Below are 16258 nucleotides of genomic sequence, written 5' to 3' on the forward strand. Positions count from 1 at the left end.
TGAACAACTGTAAAACTCCCCACTTTAATGGAATGGCGTCTATAAAATAGACTCTATCAATCTTCCAATAACATCTTTATGATCGGTGGCCGTATGCGAATAGAGATAAGTCGCTGAATAGTTGACCGATCAAAGCAGCTTGTGCTCCAGCGCCATGTCCGACTCTGGCTCTAGCCCGATGCAAGCTCTAAAGATGTTAGTCAGAGTTGCTCGTTGTTTTCCCAGCGCATTCACCACCGGCGTCCCTGGTGGTGTCAGTGGTGCTTTGAGCAAGTAGCTCAGCACACTGAGAACGCTATGGAAGCCCCTGTACTCTCCATGGCCGTGAAGACGCCATTGAATGCGGGTCATCATCTCTGCAACCAAGACCAGGTCGATGATGAGCGGCGACGCGAGCAGTGAGTCCTCGCACACATTGAATATGGAAATCATCTGATGTCCGCCCATGAAGATGTCGGCGTAATATTCGTCTAGTGCACGTTTATTGTCGCCTACCGCAGGCATGTACTTGATAACCACGGTATGATCTGGATGCTCTCCTTCTTTATAGAGGACAGTATTGGCCTCGACCATATCATCCACGACGGTTGATTTCGAAATTTCTTTGGATCTGAATTGTTGATATGAGCTTAGGTTCTTGCCGTCATTATTCCCGAGATGATTATATGAGGCAATTGATGTTAGCTTGATGCCTGCGTTGATGAGAAAGTCAACCAAGGCTGATTTCATCTTAGTCTGGCCAGACTTAAAATCATCACCTCCGACGAAAGCGCCCTGCTTCTCTGCTAGTTCGATAGCGCCTGGCACAAAGGTATTCTGAGGTGACCCGTTAAGAAAAGGAGCGTTTTCCAGGATACAGGCGACTGCAAAAACTGTTGAAGGGCTGATTTCTTTGTGACCGCTTTCGATTGCTTTTAATAAATTATCAGCTGTGTCGTTGATCCCAGGAAGCAGTTGGGCATATCTCTCCGTGTTGGCAGTCCAGAGAACAACAACCTTATCTAACTCATGGGCCCTTTTGAACTCCCTGATATCCATGCGCAAGGTTTCAACATGGGCGCTGCAAGCTCTACTCCCTGGTCTGATATTGTCGGCCCTGTCCTCTTGGTTGAGGGCGATGAAATCCGGGTAGTAGATAGACGGAAGGGGAGTCATGTGTGCCATTTCTTTTCGAACTTGGACCTTCAATGAAGGCTCCAAAACGGCAGCTCGGTCCATAGCATCGGCCAGATTCATGCCGGAGATATCCCTTGAAGCAAGGCGTCAGAAACTTTGGTTTCGCAGGTCAATCAAAGCTCCCCATGGGAATTGACTCACCATCCACCGAGTACAAGATCATTGGGATGGACCATTGGCAAAATTTCATTAAAAGGAATATTGAAATCCCTCATTGTGTCTGCATCTGTGCCCAACTTCGTAGTCGACCCCATCATGAGTGACCCGTAGTAGTTGGCGGAGCGTGGGCCCTCACGCGTGTCCCAGACCAGGCCACGGCGGTTGGCGATGATTCCTGCTGTCACCGTTGAACCGTTGTTGCCACCCCAGCCAACGAGCATCACGCCAAGTTTAGGGACCTTACGGTCAACCTTGAAGTTATAGATGGTTTCTTTCGGCACAACCATGTACCTTCCATCTTCCTTTCTCTCAACACGGGTTGTTTTGTATGTGTACTTTGAGAGGATGTCTGATGGGGTGTATGACACATTGGGAGACTCAACATGGAACCGGTCTTGGTTGATGTGGATATCAGGCTGGCCATATTCCACACGTTCCTCGCGGCCATTTGAAGAGCCAAAGCCGTTCTGGAAGGAAGGAGGCATTTGGGTATATGTATAGAGAGTTGAAGGTTATGTATGAATTTTGAGTGAAAAGGAAGGATGAAAGTGCAAAGGAAACAGCTAGCACACCAGTTCACTATGGAAATCGGCCAAGTTAAAGAAAGGGAGAAAGGCTTTCCAGTGCTGAGTGTAGTTGATAGACCGGGTGTTAGTGTTGATAGAAGTATTCAAGAATAGAGACGGACTTTATATACTTTGCCAACTTGCTTTAATCAAAGAAATGTGTGCAAAATCTGCAACATGTCACAGAGGATGAATTTCGGTTCATCCATAGTTAGCTTAACCGAGATGGAGATAAGAAGCCATGCATGAGACACTGGTTTCCCCTCATTTGGACGGACCGAACACAGACCCCGAGATTATGCAGCCGTAGATGTATAGAGGCTAATTTACAATTGAGAAGAAGAGTGTTGGGAAGAGTGTTGGGCGCAGATCCTTTGAGTAATGGCGCATGTGAAGAGTAGTATGGGTGTAAGATAATCACGCAATTTGTGTGTCATCAGCTGCTAGGATGGATACTTGATGTTTCATAGGTGGATGAGTTGATAAATATCTTTACCTTGGAGTATTGCAACAGCATCCGAATCCTTATCTTTCCAAGTCTTCTTCTAAGATTTCTATACCAAAGTCTTGTTTTTGACCACTGAGAATATTTTGTGACAGCTCTTGGTCAAGCTCAGCACTATCACTTTGTATTTGCCATACATATTGCTCTTTCTTGATCAAGTTTCGCTAACGCAGTTTCAGATTTCACAATAATCATTCAGAAAGCAAAGTGAAAATGGCAGCCCCGAGCCAGACGTTCCAAACTGCCATTCCTTCAATGTCCCGCAACAACATCGCCGACATTAACTCTGTCAATAACTCGACCTGGAGCAATCGGGCCGTCATGATAATAGGTGCCGGCACCAGAGCTGCCGAATCAGTAGTCGCATCTTTCGCAGCCGCTGGAGTAGGCCGAATCGCGCTGCTTGGTGTCAACGACATGTCTAGTAGCCGTGACATGGCAGTCAAAGCTGCCTGTGCTGGCAATATGGAGATACCAGACATGCTCGTGTTCCGCCTCGACGGTGAGAACTCTGTTACGATCGTCGAGGCGGCCGAGGAGGTCTCTCAGAAATGGGGACATATCGACATCATGATTCACCACGCCTACACCCCGCTCACACCCTCAAAGGTGGACAGTGAAGGTGAGCGTATGGACACAAACCATTCGTGGAAGTCCTTTGAAGCCGGCGTTAGAACTGTCTACGAGTCGCTTAATCAGCTCCTGTTCCTGGTACTTGCAGGATCTGAGAAGACATTCATCAACATATTCACGGAGTCAAGCACCCAGCCAGCAGTGGGTGTCAACATGATGGTTGAATTGCTCAATAGGCAGATGACAGACTCTCTCATGCTTGATCACGGCCATAAGGGCCTTTTGGCATATTCAGTACACTCTCCGGCAGCCAACGCAGCAGAGCTGGGTGGGGCCATGATCGTTCAACTGACCAAGAACAGGAACGAATGGTTGGCCGGTCGTCATATTTCCAGCAAGCAAAACGTGCAAGGGCTCCTCTCTCACCGAGAAGAAATTGTTCGCAGGGACCTCCTGCGGTTCAATTCATCTCTCTCATTCGAATTACCGTCCGAACAGGCCTGGCATCCCTTTCTGAAGCGTCGGGGCCGTGTTCCGCGAAGCAGCTTCTAATACGATCATTCTAATCGATGCTACGAAGTTTTGTGAGCGGGGTGGTAGGAGGAACCGAGAAAAGACAAAATTGGAAATGGTCAGCGTAGCACTTCATGACATGGGTTCTTCTAGAAGCGCAGGTTCAGGCAGTGAATGATATGTTACAAGATAACCTTGCCGATTATGACTTCAATGAGTGACATGGTGTAAGAAAGCAGTCTTCTTGAGATAGTAGAAATGACATCTAGCTTGTTTTTGGGAAACGCATTCGGATTCAATTTTCCCAACCCTTTTCAAGGATGGATTTACGTAGATCCCTGATGCAGCTGGTGTTGTCAAAATAATACACACGGGCGATTTGCTCCGCGCATGCAGACATAGCGTTGAGGCTATCTTGGATAAAGTGCTCGGCTGGGTTATGCGAACATCGTCACAAACGCAATGCAACGCCACTATCCCATGCGTCCAAACTTTGTGGCATCTTCAACTCCAATCATTGAACCACGTCTGCAACATCATTATTCCTTCACATTATTTCGTAAACGGTCATTATCACGCTTCATCTGTATATAGCCGCCGTCCTACCTTTAACGAGACGTCAGTTCGATATCCGCAACCCCCTTCAATCTGCTAGGATACTCGACTCGTCGAGTGAAAGATAAGGTGGAACATACACGTCGTTTCGTCAGCATGCAAAGAGTGAGTTTAAGGATATGAGGTGCATTATCACAATGGTCATCAATAGTTAGGTCGAGATAAACGTAAGCAGTCGTCATGAGCCCTGTAAATTAGGGTCGTATCGTTGGCAGGGAACCTGCTTGTTGATCCCCCTTCATAGTTCCGAGTGGGGTTGCATCCGGGTATAACCAGGAGGACTAGCTCCGGGAATGCGACAATGACGTGCAGCTCAGAATTAGGCCGGAAGGAAATCTGTCTGTTCCCCGGACAAAGGTTGATTGTCGATCCAATGTTCAAAAAGAGATAACAATCACGTTGACATCAAAGTGACAACGGCCCGTCACTGCAGAGCAAGGCGCAGATCAGCACGCAGGTAAGGTCATCCATTGTGCCCGCTTTAGAGGCGACAACCGAGGCATATGCAACGGAACCTGCCTAGTATGGCCTTATTCCTCCTTGGTCTTCCAAAAGTGCTTTGGTCATTTACAAATGGTCATCGTCGAGGGTGTGTGTAGCGGCGCGGGCTATGCACTCTAGCCGCTGTCACGCAATGTGCAGTATGAGTGTAGCACCTGCAGGTGTCTGGGGTCCCGCTTATGTGCTAAACGAATCGATCGAAGCTACGGCCATCGGTAGAAGATACCAAGAGAGACATGCAGTTTTAGAGATCCAACTGGAGAAAGGGGTCTAGTAAGGCACTTTGATTGTTTGCAATCCATGCAGAAGTCTTGAGCATTGTTATCTTCAGGCATCCAATGCAATGAAAGAAGCGAGGAAACAAAGATTAACATGATAAGTTCGCGGAAAGCGCAATCGGCTCTATTAAAGACTATTGGTATTGGTCTTATCTGTAGGAACTCTGTAGACTAATCGGTAATAGATCTCCAAATCTCAAACCACACAAACCCTTACACCTATGCAACGAGACTAATTTAGGCCCCTGCATGAATTGTAAGCCACATCAACTCTAATCAAACTGTCACTGCCACCTCAGCCAGTGACTTAAGATACTCCAGGTAGTTCTTCATGGCCTGGTTGTCAGTGCCAGCAGCCTGATCAATTGCCATGACCTCGCGCATCAGCTCGTCATAGGCATTATCTAGCACTGACTTAGTGTAGTCGAGGCTACCGGCCTCCTTGATGAGCTCAACAGCCCGAGCCTTGGCCTTTCGTGGTAGACCGTCAGGGTCGCGCCTGGACTTCATGATCTCAATCAGCTCGGTTTTGCCGGCTTTCTCCTGCTCATTGAGTGCATGAATCAAGGTCAGCGTAAAAGTGCCCTGGTCAAGGTCATCTTTGTCAGACAACGAGATCTTGCCCAGGGCTGTGTCGGTAATATCCTGGAAGTCATTGAGGATTTGGTAGTAGCGACCAAGAACGGTGATAAAGTTGTTGATGTTGATGTCTTGGTTCTTGGTTGCTTCCGCCTGCATCATCCTGGATGTCATTCTGAAAAGGCTGCCAGTCTCTTGAACCACTTGTTAGAAATCGCTTGGCTCTCATGGATCAACAACTTACTCTGCTCCAGGACCTTGAGATGTACTGGAATGGGTGGCGGGGCGCAGTTGTATGTCTGGAAGAACTCGTGCGTGTGGCCAGAGTACAAGATCTTGATCTCATCTACAAACCGTCAGTACCACTTCAACATTGTACAGACGAGGCACGCCTTACCAAGCAGAGAGCGGTAGGCAACGTCGCTCAAAGTTGAAGCCAGTTCATAAATCTTCCCATACGTAACCAGTGCGGTACTGATGGTGTGGCCGACTCCAAAGATGAGATGGGTGGCGGGAGAGCCTCGTCGCTCTGTGTCGTTGTCTAAAACATCATCGATACTGTCCGCAATGAGCCTTGCAGTTCAACTTCACTAACATTGGAACTGTAATTAAAAACTCACAGAAGAGTGGTCTGGTCTACCTAATGCACAATCTTGCGAATCTTGGCGAGTTGGTCTTCCGGAATGCCAAACCAGGCGTGGAGACCATCAACTAGCTGTGGAAACTCATGAGCTGGTGATACTTTTGAAGACACGATATTCTGTGATAAGGAACTTACTGGAACGAGAGTCTTTGGATTCGGCAGACTGTCAAGGTATGCAAATGGAGCATTGACAATCTGCCAAGTTTAGCCAGATTTCATGGCGACACGGTGTACCGGTTCACTTACCTCATCGGATTGAGCAGCCACCATAGCAACTGCGCGCTCCCAGTCGTATTTGTAGAGTTTAACGCTGGCCATCTCGCCATTAGCTTCACTAGGAATCATGTTAGACTCTTGTGTTTCCTTGTTCTGGTAAATCATCTTGTCGTTTGTTGATGTTTTTGTTTAGCTTTTGCTTGTCTTCAGAGAATATGGAGGTTTGTTCCGAGCAAATCTAAGTGGCATTTTAAGAGGGGGGCTGGTTATTATAGCAAAGTCAAACAGACCGAACCGTGGAGGATCCGGTACAAGGACAGTTCGGACGCATTGCTATAACGCGGCGGAACGTATTTTCATGGCATTCATCATGCAGTATGCATGCGCGCCTCTACTGGAATATCACGACGAGCATGATCTGCTTTACGGCGAAGATATGAGTTTCGCATCAAGCGACTGCGTCAATACATGCAGCAATGTATCCAACTATCCATTCCACCTTAGAGAGTTGGAAGCTTTGATATCTGCACAATCCTGTCTCCCGCCCGAGCTAATCGCACACCCTTCCAGGAGCTTTGCGGGTGAGGCGCAGTAGGAGCTTCCGAACGGCAGCAGATTAACGTGCCATTCATCCAGCAAAACCCCATTATAACAATCTGGGACTTGCAGGCTTAATTTTGCATATACTAGATCCTCGTTCAAAAATTCCGCACAAGCCTAGTATGATGATGTGATTGCGTGATGAAGGAATATCTGGAGTTTTTCTCGTGTCCCCGATCTCTTTACATTTGTGGTTGTGGTATGGTAGAACCAACCCTGTATCGGTAATGACTTAGTAACAGTTACATATGAAGTGAGATGGTGTAGATTCTACCAAACTACGACCATAGACGACGGCCGTCAGGTATACAGTCAGGGGCTTTTTGCCGAAGATAATGCACGTGCATCTATATGTATTCGCAAATTGAGGAGGTATTACTTCCTATATTTGAACACTGCCGTCTGGTGGTTGTCAGCGTGATAATCTACAGATAGTTCCATTGTGTTGTCTCTTTCCACATGCGTAAACACGAAGCTCATTGGTGCGGATGAATTGACCAGAGGTAGGGGACCCTTTGCAGAAGAACGCCATGGGTTCGAGGAAGAACATCTAGAACATCATACTGCGCGTCCTCTGATGCCATTCCTATGTCATGAACTGTAGCTTATGGCATTCAACGTCGTACTGCAGGATCAGTGGCGGAACGGTCCGTCAGCGGGACAAAAGCTAGTTTTGTGTGTCAATACCATAAGCCATTGGTATTTAGACATGATTAACTTCATCTGTGCCGGGTGATGGATGCACAACTTACGTCTCGCATATCGTCATAATAGAGTCAACATAGCCTTGATATGATCATCCTACTCACTCATAGAAGTCATCACCATGTGTGCCCGTCTACAGGCTCTAATGGTTTTCCGGCTTACATCCATTATGGGAAGTTAATATCTTTATCCCTGGTTGGCCGGTACTAAACGCAAGAGTCAGGATAATGTTTTCCGTTTATCATGAGCCTATAGCCGATCGAAAACATCACATCATAGCCCTGACATGCTGTGCATTATTCTTTGCTTGCTTAAAGAGATAGTTCCAGCCGTCTGATATCAGTAATCATGTATCTACAAGTAGTTTACAACTGTCATCTCATGCGAGCTATCTCGTGGATGGCGGAGGGAGGAGGGCAACTACAAGCGAGACGCAACAAGTCTGTGTCATGGAAGACTGTACTGACAGAAATGTGTATTACAGAATAACATTGAACTCTGGTGACATAACCATGTATGATGCCACGACATGACTTCGTATCCGATTGTTAGTTCACTTACTTCAGCCAGCCATTCATGAAGATATGTTGTGATGTATAGACTGCGCCATATAGATTGCATATATTATTTTGTGAACAGTGAGGTACTATTGAGTGACTTTCCATCAATACCATCGAATGTGAATGCATACCCAATGGTCGAGGAAAACCCTTCGGCAGACACGTACAGGTACTCTAGCCTCCCCATGCCTTAGCAAGTTCTCTTAGCCCGCACTCCCATTATCTTTATTTTCAATCCTACCTTCCTCTTCCGTTAAAAGAAGTCCGTCTTGGATTTTATGGACAACAGCCTTGTCTGTTCTTATTCTGCAGGTAAGCTTCGCGTCTCATGTAACGAGTCACTTGCTCAGGCCGTGAATAACGTTCTCTCTCCAGTACCACAGCCCGCAATAGACCGTCGTTGGTCCCAGAATCTTGGTGCCTAATATGATCATGACCATTGAGGCTGCGGCTTGTCCGGTTGTTGCGTAACCCAAGCTCCTCAGTTGAAAGGCAGTCTGTAGGCAGTGCACAACGATGCTGGATAAAACCAGGGTTGGCTGCGTAGGAGAAGAGGACCCCAGCATAACAACCATGTCCCCTGCCACACTCAGGGTGAGGATAACTCGATACCAATTCATGATTGATGGGAAGTCTTCATTCATGTATGGTGCCATATATTCCTTGTAAGAAGTTCGACCAACAGACTGAACTTTTGACGGGGGGTTTGAGGCAAGGAGCCGTATGATGGCTGCCGCACACGCTGGAAGTAAGCGTCCCATGGCCATGAAGTAACCATCATAGGCTTGATTGGTAGCCACTGCCGTACAAAGGGCTATCTGGACAGCATAAATGGTCAAGGTCACAGGAACCATGACATTGGCCACGGCAAGAGGCACGGGTCTTCCGGTCACAGAGGTAAAGATGGTTCTGGACGAGTTGAGCATGGTGAACAGAAAGTAGAGAGGGAAAACTTTCGCTCCCTCGCCCATTGTCAGTCCAACTGTAAGAAACAACGTGATAGGCCTTGATCCTAGTTAAAATCTCGAGTCAAAAAGCAACGAGTGACTGATTACATACCATGACCACGGGGAGCCGAGGTTACCTCGGCGAAAACCCTCGAGTGACCAAAGCAGGAAGATGGGGGTGAGTAGAACCAGGGAGATCGTGGACTGTGATACTTGACTGGTCGAAGCGCTTTCATGAGCATTTACCAGATGCTGAACAAACGCGTCAAGATAGTCCCCGTGAACTAGCCCTCGAAAGTTGCCGATCCAGGATACCAATGTGCTGAGTGGCACATAGGCTGCCATGAATAGCAATAACTGGACTCCTGCAAAACAAGAGTTCATGATGAAAGAGCCCTTCCTCAAGGGCTTTGCTGGCAGTTCGTCGTTGTAAGGCACGTAGCGATCCCGCACCGGTACTGGCAGCGCTTCGATCCGCTGCCCCGTGATTGCTCTGGCGCTATCCATGGCTAGCGCCTGGTCATCCGTCAGGTTCGGTATTATAAATTTGACGGCTAGTGGCGCGAGCATGCCTTGCATGGCATCCGCCTTCTGCTTCTCGGTGGCGCTGTTGACAAGTCTAAGCGAGCGATCCTCCTGGGCGGCCTGGGCTCTTAAAAATATATCCTCAAAGTCCCTCGTGGAAAGATTCTGGCTTGGCGATTGTCGGAGTTTTTGCAGTAGTGCGTTCACGAGGACAGCGCCGTCTTCAACGGCAGCACCGCCTCCGCTTCCGCCGAGGGGATGGACCTGCAGTCTCGTGTTAGTACTTGGTCGAGCTATGGACAGGAGACAATGCTGTGCTACGGCTTTTTACCTTGTGGCAGGCATCTCCAATCGTCATGATGCGGCCAAAGTGCCATCGTTTCCACTGATACTCGTGCAGAGGAGTAAGGCTCGATACAATCTTGTTCTTGTAGACATCGCCAAAAGTAACAGTCTTGCCGAAGTGGTCCTCAAAATACTGCTCTGCAAGCTGCCGTTCATCCTCGGCTGTGTAACGAGGCACCTGCTTTCCATGCATTATAGAAGCGTTCTTTACGTAGAGAAACCAATAGAGTTTTCCACGGCCGGCGAATAGCGAGTAGCTGTGGTCCTTGGCCATAACGACATGGATGCTACCCGCCTTGATGCTCGGTGTGGGGTGCGAGATGCCCCAAATGCACTTGTACAGGCACGGCACCACTTTGGTAGTTCATCAAGTCAGCGATGCTCCCACTTCAGAAGCCGCCGGGTGGCACTCACGAGAATATTCATCCTTGTCAAAGTATCCCGGAGACAACTTGTGAGCGAGACGATGCATCTCCTTACGTACAAGGCTATGCATTCCATCAGCCCCGATAACGATGTCGCCTTCATAGGTGCACCCATCTTGCGTGGTGACAATGACCTTGTCATCACTGTGCTCCAGCTTGACGAAACGCTTCTGTAGCAAGACCTTGTCTTTGTCATGCATATTGTCATAGAGGGTCCGGAGCAGAGTTTGGCGTTCAACAAAGACTACCGGATATCCGTGTCTATATAAGTTAGTAGACAAACGATAACTGTCATATCGGTGTATTTGGAACGAACCTCTTTTGTAGAGCGTCAGCCAGGCCATCGAACTTAAATATTGTATTGCCCAGCTGATCCCGAACGGAAACGTGATTGTCGAGGTCTTGAATGCCATTTCGAATAGCGTCCCCTTTATAGCCATCACTCGTTAGAATGCTCTATGCTAAAGGAAGATGAAAAGGGAGTGATTTGAACATACTTTGGTCTTTGTCAACTAAAAAGGGCTAATGATATTTCGTCCAAGAGAGGGGATGGGTTCAAGTATGGGTAGCAATGATGAGGATGAAAACTCACCAACAGCCTATCTGATCAAGTATTCGGGACATTTGTGGCTGCACAGAAATACCTCCGCCTACAGTGGGATCAATCTTGCTACCAGCCTCGAGGACGACAAAGTCTATGCCGACTTGTTCGAGCATGTTGGCCAAAGCCAGGCCGGCGACGCTGCCGCCGACAATAAGGATCTTGCAAGAATAGCTGGGGGCATCCATTTTGTCTGCTTTGGTATGTTGTTGGCACTGGTGTTGGCTTGTAGCGGTTTTGCTGAGACTTCAATGAAGTGCAGTATTGTTGTTGGTGCAGGTTTTGATGACTATAAGTCGAATGAAAAGAGGTGAAGATAATTGTCTTTTGTCTGGGAGGACCGATTTATCACTTCATTTTGTTTACACTCTTACCACGTTGTCCTACTCTGCAAAGTTCCTTACAGGCCAAAGACTTTGCTGCTGCCCGGGCATGTACACTATCACATCGTCTGATAACGCAAAGTCTACGCGGGCGTAGAGCTCAAGTCAAGTCCGAAATGTGACCTTCTACGTCGAGAAGCATGGGGAGCATTTGAGTACCAACCCCTGTGCATGGTCGGGGAATATGGTCCGGTGGCGTTAAGCTGCGCAGGGGGCATATTACGGCTATAGGCACAAGCCTGCATTTGGTAATTTACCCGTCGCTATTCCCGATCGCTTTCTTGGCATCCTCATTATTGCATGAGTTGTGTAACGTCCATGGCAAGCATTGACTGGTCGATACCATGATGGCTGTTGGATCAGCGTTGATGTTTAGCCAAGGGGACTCTCACCGTGTGGTTCTTTGTGACGTCAGCTCCCTTCTGTCTCAGTCCCCCTCCAACTTGAAGGGTAAGACCAGGACCAACACAAACGACGTAGCCATTGTTCTTTGTCCTTTACCAGGATGAATCATGATTTCTTGTGCTTTCCACGTGACCCCACGCATAAAACTCATGTCATATTTTAAGAAACGCAATTGTTTCAATCCCCTACTCGAGAAAGCGCTTTTACAACCACGAAAAGTATGGTAGACCAACAACGAATTCATTCGACGAATATTCTACAAGGCGCCGTAGTCATGAACGAGCCCTCTGCCACTCTGGGCCTCGAGCTGGGCCCCATTCGCGGTCACGCTGGCTCCGGTCTTCTCACCAGCGAGGCTCCAGAACAAGGCACTTCAGAGTCAGAGTCTCCCGCCTCACAAGGTCTACCTCCCGAGCTTCCCAGCCTTTTTGCCGAAGTTATCTTTGTGCTGACCTGCTCCGGCGGGCAACTCGTCTCTGCCATACTCATCGGCCACGTTGCCATTACCCAGTCCATCTTTGCCTCTGCCCTAGGCCTCCCGCCCTCCGAGATTCCCTGGCTACTTGGCGCTTCCATGTTGCCCTGTGGTCTGTCCGTCATCATTTCAGGATCTTTGGCCGACCTACTCGCCCCAAAACCCCTCTTAGTCGGCGGGTTTCTTTGGGAGACGCTCTGGATGGCCATCGCCGCCGTATCAGTCAGCCTGCGGCTCAAAGCGCTATTCTTCTGCGCACGAGCGATGCAGGGACTCGCTGCTGGTGTACTTGTGTCCGCATCAATGAGCGTGCTGGGCCGTGTGTACAAACCGGGTATCCGTAAGACACGCGTTTTTAGTCTAATGGCTGCCTTTTCACCCTTTGGATACTGGTTGGGATGTCTTCAGGCTGGAGCCTTGAGCGCCCATCTCCCATGGATCTTTGGTAGCACTGCTATTCTACTCTCTTTCATGAGTCTTGCTGCTCAACTCACCATCCCAGCCCTTTCTCCGGCCCAGGACAGCTCCGACTCTGAAGCGCCGTCTATACGCCAATTCGACTATGTTGGCGCCGGTTTAGCCTCCATCGGTAGCACCCTCATCATCTTTGGACTGACTCAGGGATCCCCAGCTAACTGGAGTCCCTATACGTATTCCGCCATCATTGTTGGGTTTTCCATGCTCGTGGCTTTTTACTTTGTTGAGAAGCGGGTGGCCCGCCCACTTATACCTAACAATCTTTGGAAGACTCCCGGATTCGGCGCTCTTCTTATATCATATTTCCTCGGCCTCGGAGCATATAGTAAGTTATTACACTCCATTGAAATTGTCCGCTTATAATTAACTAATGGTTGTTCGCAGGCGGCGCCTGGCAATTCTATGCCATTCAATTTTGGCAGCGATACCAGAACGCTTCGCCTCTCACCACGACCCTTTACATCCTTCCTAATGGCCTCGTTGGAATTCTCGCCGCCTTTGTCGTCTCAAAGACGCTCCATGTCGTGCCTACGCATGTTATCTTCACCGCTAGTATGGTCGCCTTTGCTCTTGGCCCTGTCTTCTTCTTGCCCCAGACTCCATCCACGAGTTATTGGGTTCTCTCCCTGCCGGGTATCATTCTTGCCACGTTCGGCCCAGATATGAGCTTCGCGGCAGCAGCCATCTTCATTACGAGCAGTGTTCCCAGGAGCTACCAGGGCGCAGCAGGTAGCCTGCTAGTCACGGTACAAAACCTCACCGTGGCTATCATGACCAGTATCAGCTGGGCAATTGGATCAAGGGTAGAGATGCTGCCGAACGAGGAGATTGGGCTCAAGGGTATCAAGGCGATTTGGTGGTTTGGGCTGGCCTCTGCGCTTACTGGCGCGCTTATTACAGCGACAATGGTTAGGATCCCAAAAGCAGAAGAGAAGGAACATGTCCATTAATATTATACAAGGTAAGTTATGTAGTTGTTAAATAGGAATAAGGTGTCTCTTCTATAAAGTATAATGTATTTAATACAAAACAGCAAGCTTAGTGCAGGGAACCCTAGACCCGAGACAACACTTGATTGCAATTATACCCTAAGAGAAGTCTCATTCGAAGACTAACTAGACAAGGTGAAACGCCTTGACGAAAAACTTGGTATTCGCCAAACCATCCATGACTTCCCCATTCATCAAGTCATATACATAACACTCGCCAATAAACCGAAAGTACTCTCCGACTCTTCTTAGTACAAACGGTGTAGCTCCCCCAAACAGAACGCAGATAATGTCATTCTCCTCCATCATTCTTGGTCCAAGGCCGATATAAGATAAGTCTTTTGTGATGAATAGCCTTCTTTCGTGCGCTGAGTCGAGATGAAGACTGAACAGGTCGACATGGTGCTTATTACTCGGATCTGGTTGGACTAGGTACTTCGTACTCTCTTGTTCAGAATCGACTGCATCCTCAAAGCCTGAGTCGCGGCGACGCTTTTGGTGTACACGCCACATGTATTCCCAGAAATAACTCAACGGTTGTTCACTCATACTCTCACTGTCGTTGAGGTTCCAATTACCCGTGATAGTGACCATAAATGCTCGTGCAATAGCTTCAGTTGTGCGATATCGAGATTCGAGATGATCGTAGGCTTCCGTCCATGTTGACCAAATCTGTGGATTATATGAAGCAAGCTCTGACTTTGACATGATGTTGAACGTCGTGCTGATAGTGTCGATTTCTAGCCCTTTGAGGCCTAGAATATGATCAGGTGAATCATCAACTACAACCGCTGAACGGCCACCAAAAGAACGATTCAGTGTTTCGATGAGGCGTCGCCTGTTGTGATCATGTTGGTCCCAGTTGAAATAGGATATTCTGTCCCATCTGATTGTAGCTGTAAAGTCGATCGCCCAGGAAGAATATTGATCCCAATCGGGAATGTAGCGGATCAGTGATAAAATAGCTAGGCTACCCGTAGACTTAATGATGTGTCTAGTCACATCACGAAAGACTTGCTCAGTTGGCTTATCATAGTTTGCCTGTAGTGGCGGAGGCAACCGCCCTTGAGCATCTGCTTCATCGGTCAACGCTAGAAGAGAGTATATCTTATCCTTTGGATCTGATGCTTTAAACCGTATCGCTTTGTTGAGGAGGGTAGTTAAATCCCATGGTAACCTAAGCTGCTCTAGCTCATAGAACAACTTCAAGGATCGAAGAGCTGGGAGTGTTGTTGGAATATGGTGTAGAGGGCTGATATGATAACACATCGATAACAACCATAATGCTGAAGGCACGAACTTCTCCCAAGATATTGATTCAGACCCACAGACCATGCGAGGAGGGACTTTCGATAGAGCTGTTTCCTGTATTACCCATGATCTGATGAACCAGGGCCGGCATAGGATCTCTCCGAATGCAGACCATGCAGGGTCTTGAGCTGCCGGGAGACCAAGCTTGAGGAATTGGCCGTTTGTGTATCGACTGCGTTTCCTGGTGCCGGTGGGGTTTATGTCTGCTTTATGGAAACTAGACATCATATTCACTAAACCCAGGAGCTTATCGATGCCCGGCACACTAGGTCCCAGCCAGATGATGGTCCCTAGAGATGACGAGTATATGTCTTTCATCATATCGACTTGAATAGCGCGTTCTGCTTTATCGTCTTGGTTGATACATATCTGGTCGATCCAAATCCATTCCGTTTCGCGTTGGAGTGACCGCAAGGACTTGATAGCCTCTTCGAGATGCGGAGTGATCATTAAAGTTTGGGCATTGCATCGTATAGTTCTAGACCTGTCCAAGTCGCCCCAGCAGTAACTCAGTGCATTGTATGGAGGAGACTGGGTAAGCTGGAAAGAGACAACTTCAAGTTCTTGAATTATTGCTGTAGAAACCGGTATTCGAAGAAGTCGCACAGCGCCTCTATTTAGTGATGAATAAGCAAGCATATCGACGATGATAGACCAGTTGATGATTTGATATATGGGTTGAGGCAATTAAGGTCGAGTTTTCGGGATGACGATGAGATGGGTAGGTCAATAATATTGCCTCATTTAAGTATCCTTTTAAGTAATTTAAATGAAATTCTTACTGTTTAAACGGCCTCCTATTTTATAACAGTTGGAAAGTAGGCGTTGAGAACGAGTAGTGAGGCCTGAATCCGGAACTTTGGTTTGAGTAGGCGCTCTTATCAGTTGTTACACTGCTTTGCACAGCCATTGAACTCAGCCACAGCGTTGAAGGATGTTAGACAGAAATGCTATAACAGTGGTAGGCTATATATGTGCCAAGTAGTGCTCACTGTTTTTTTCACGACAGCATCCTGCAGGATGCAACATGTGCCGGTGATCTTCCAACAAACTGTCTGTTGGCCTGTACTGCGGGGGCGACGCTGACCTGTTGTCCAGGGTATTCTGAGACGTGAAAATACAGGACAAACATATGAAGGCAAGCAGCGCAGCGGGCCTCAAGTTGACTCACCTCGGAGTACAGCCT

The 16258-nt window shown here is 48.0% G+C and overlaps 6 protein-coding genes across 6 annotated transcripts; 2 read left to right on the forward strand and 4 right to left on the reverse strand.

The window, feature by feature from the left end:
• Positions 1–49: 49 nt before the first annotated feature.
• EDB82DRAFT_556803 (uncharacterized protein) lies at positions 50–1820 on the reverse strand (the record flags this gene model as incomplete). Its single annotated transcript, XM_065609679.1, has 3 exons — positions 50–1249; positions 1318–1729; positions 1769–1820. 3 exons carry the CDS (start codon positions 1818–1820, stop codon positions 130–132), a joined length of 1584 nt encoding a protein of 527 aa, XP_065465065.1. The 3' UTR covers positions 50–129.
• A 799-nt stretch (positions 1821–2619) lies between these two features.
• Positions 2620–3531, forward strand: EDB82DRAFT_556805 (uncharacterized protein; the record flags this gene model as incomplete). The annotated part of the gene is made up of 1 exon (XM_025736299.1): positions 2620–3531. One exon carries the CDS (start codon positions 2620–2622, stop codon positions 3529–3531), a length of 912 nt encoding a protein of 303 aa, XP_025586919.1.
• A 1631-nt stretch (positions 3532–5162) lies between these two features.
• Positions 5163–6489, reverse strand: EDB82DRAFT_476268 (isoprenoid synthase domain-containing protein; the record flags this gene model as incomplete). Its single annotated transcript, XM_025736300.1, has 6 exons — positions 5163–5659; positions 5710–5811; positions 5863–6023; positions 6086–6105; positions 6244–6303; positions 6355–6489. The coding sequence occupies 6 exons, from the start codon at positions 6487–6489 to the stop codon at positions 5163–5165; spliced, it is 975 nt and encodes a 324-aa protein (XP_025586920.1).
• Positions 6490–8221: 1732 nt separating this feature from the next.
• On the reverse strand, positions 8222–11471 carry EDB82DRAFT_502025 (uncharacterized protein). Its single transcript, XM_065608656.1, has 6 exons — positions 11025–11471; positions 10748–10859; positions 10421–10692; positions 9993–10360; positions 9249–9925; positions 8222–9194 (listed from the first exon to the last, which is right to left on the reverse strand). Exons 1-6 carry the CDS (start codon positions 11218–11220, stop codon positions 8528–8530), a joined length of 2292 nt encoding a protein of 763 aa, XP_065465066.1. The 5' UTR covers positions 11221–11471; the 3' UTR covers positions 8222–8527.
• Positions 11472–11947: 476 nt separating this feature from the next.
• Positions 11948–13839, forward strand: EDB82DRAFT_502029 (major facilitator superfamily domain-containing protein). The gene is made up of 2 exons (XM_025736302.2): positions 11948–13097; positions 13157–13839. The coding sequence occupies exons 1-2, from the start codon at positions 12041–12043 to the stop codon at positions 13720–13722; spliced, it is 1623 nt and encodes a 540-aa protein (XP_025586922.2). The 5' UTR covers positions 11948–12040; the 3' UTR covers positions 13723–13839.
• Positions 13840–15992, reverse strand: EDB82DRAFT_502030 (heterokaryon incompatibility protein-domain-containing protein). The gene has a single exon (XM_025736303.2). The coding sequence runs from the start codon at positions 15709–15711 to the stop codon at positions 13888–13890; it is 1824 nt and encodes a 607-aa protein (XP_025586923.1). The 5' UTR covers positions 15712–15992; the 3' UTR covers positions 13840–13887.
• Between the last annotated feature and the right edge of the window lie 266 nt (positions 15993–16258).

Source organism: Fusarium venenatum, assembly GCF_020744135.1.
Source record: "Fusarium venenatum strain MPI-CAGE-CH-0201 chromosome Unknown EDB82scaffold_2, whole genome shotgun sequence".
Lineage (NCBI taxonomy): Eukaryota > Fungi > Ascomycota > Sordariomycetes > Hypocreales > Nectriaceae > Fusarium > Fusarium venenatum.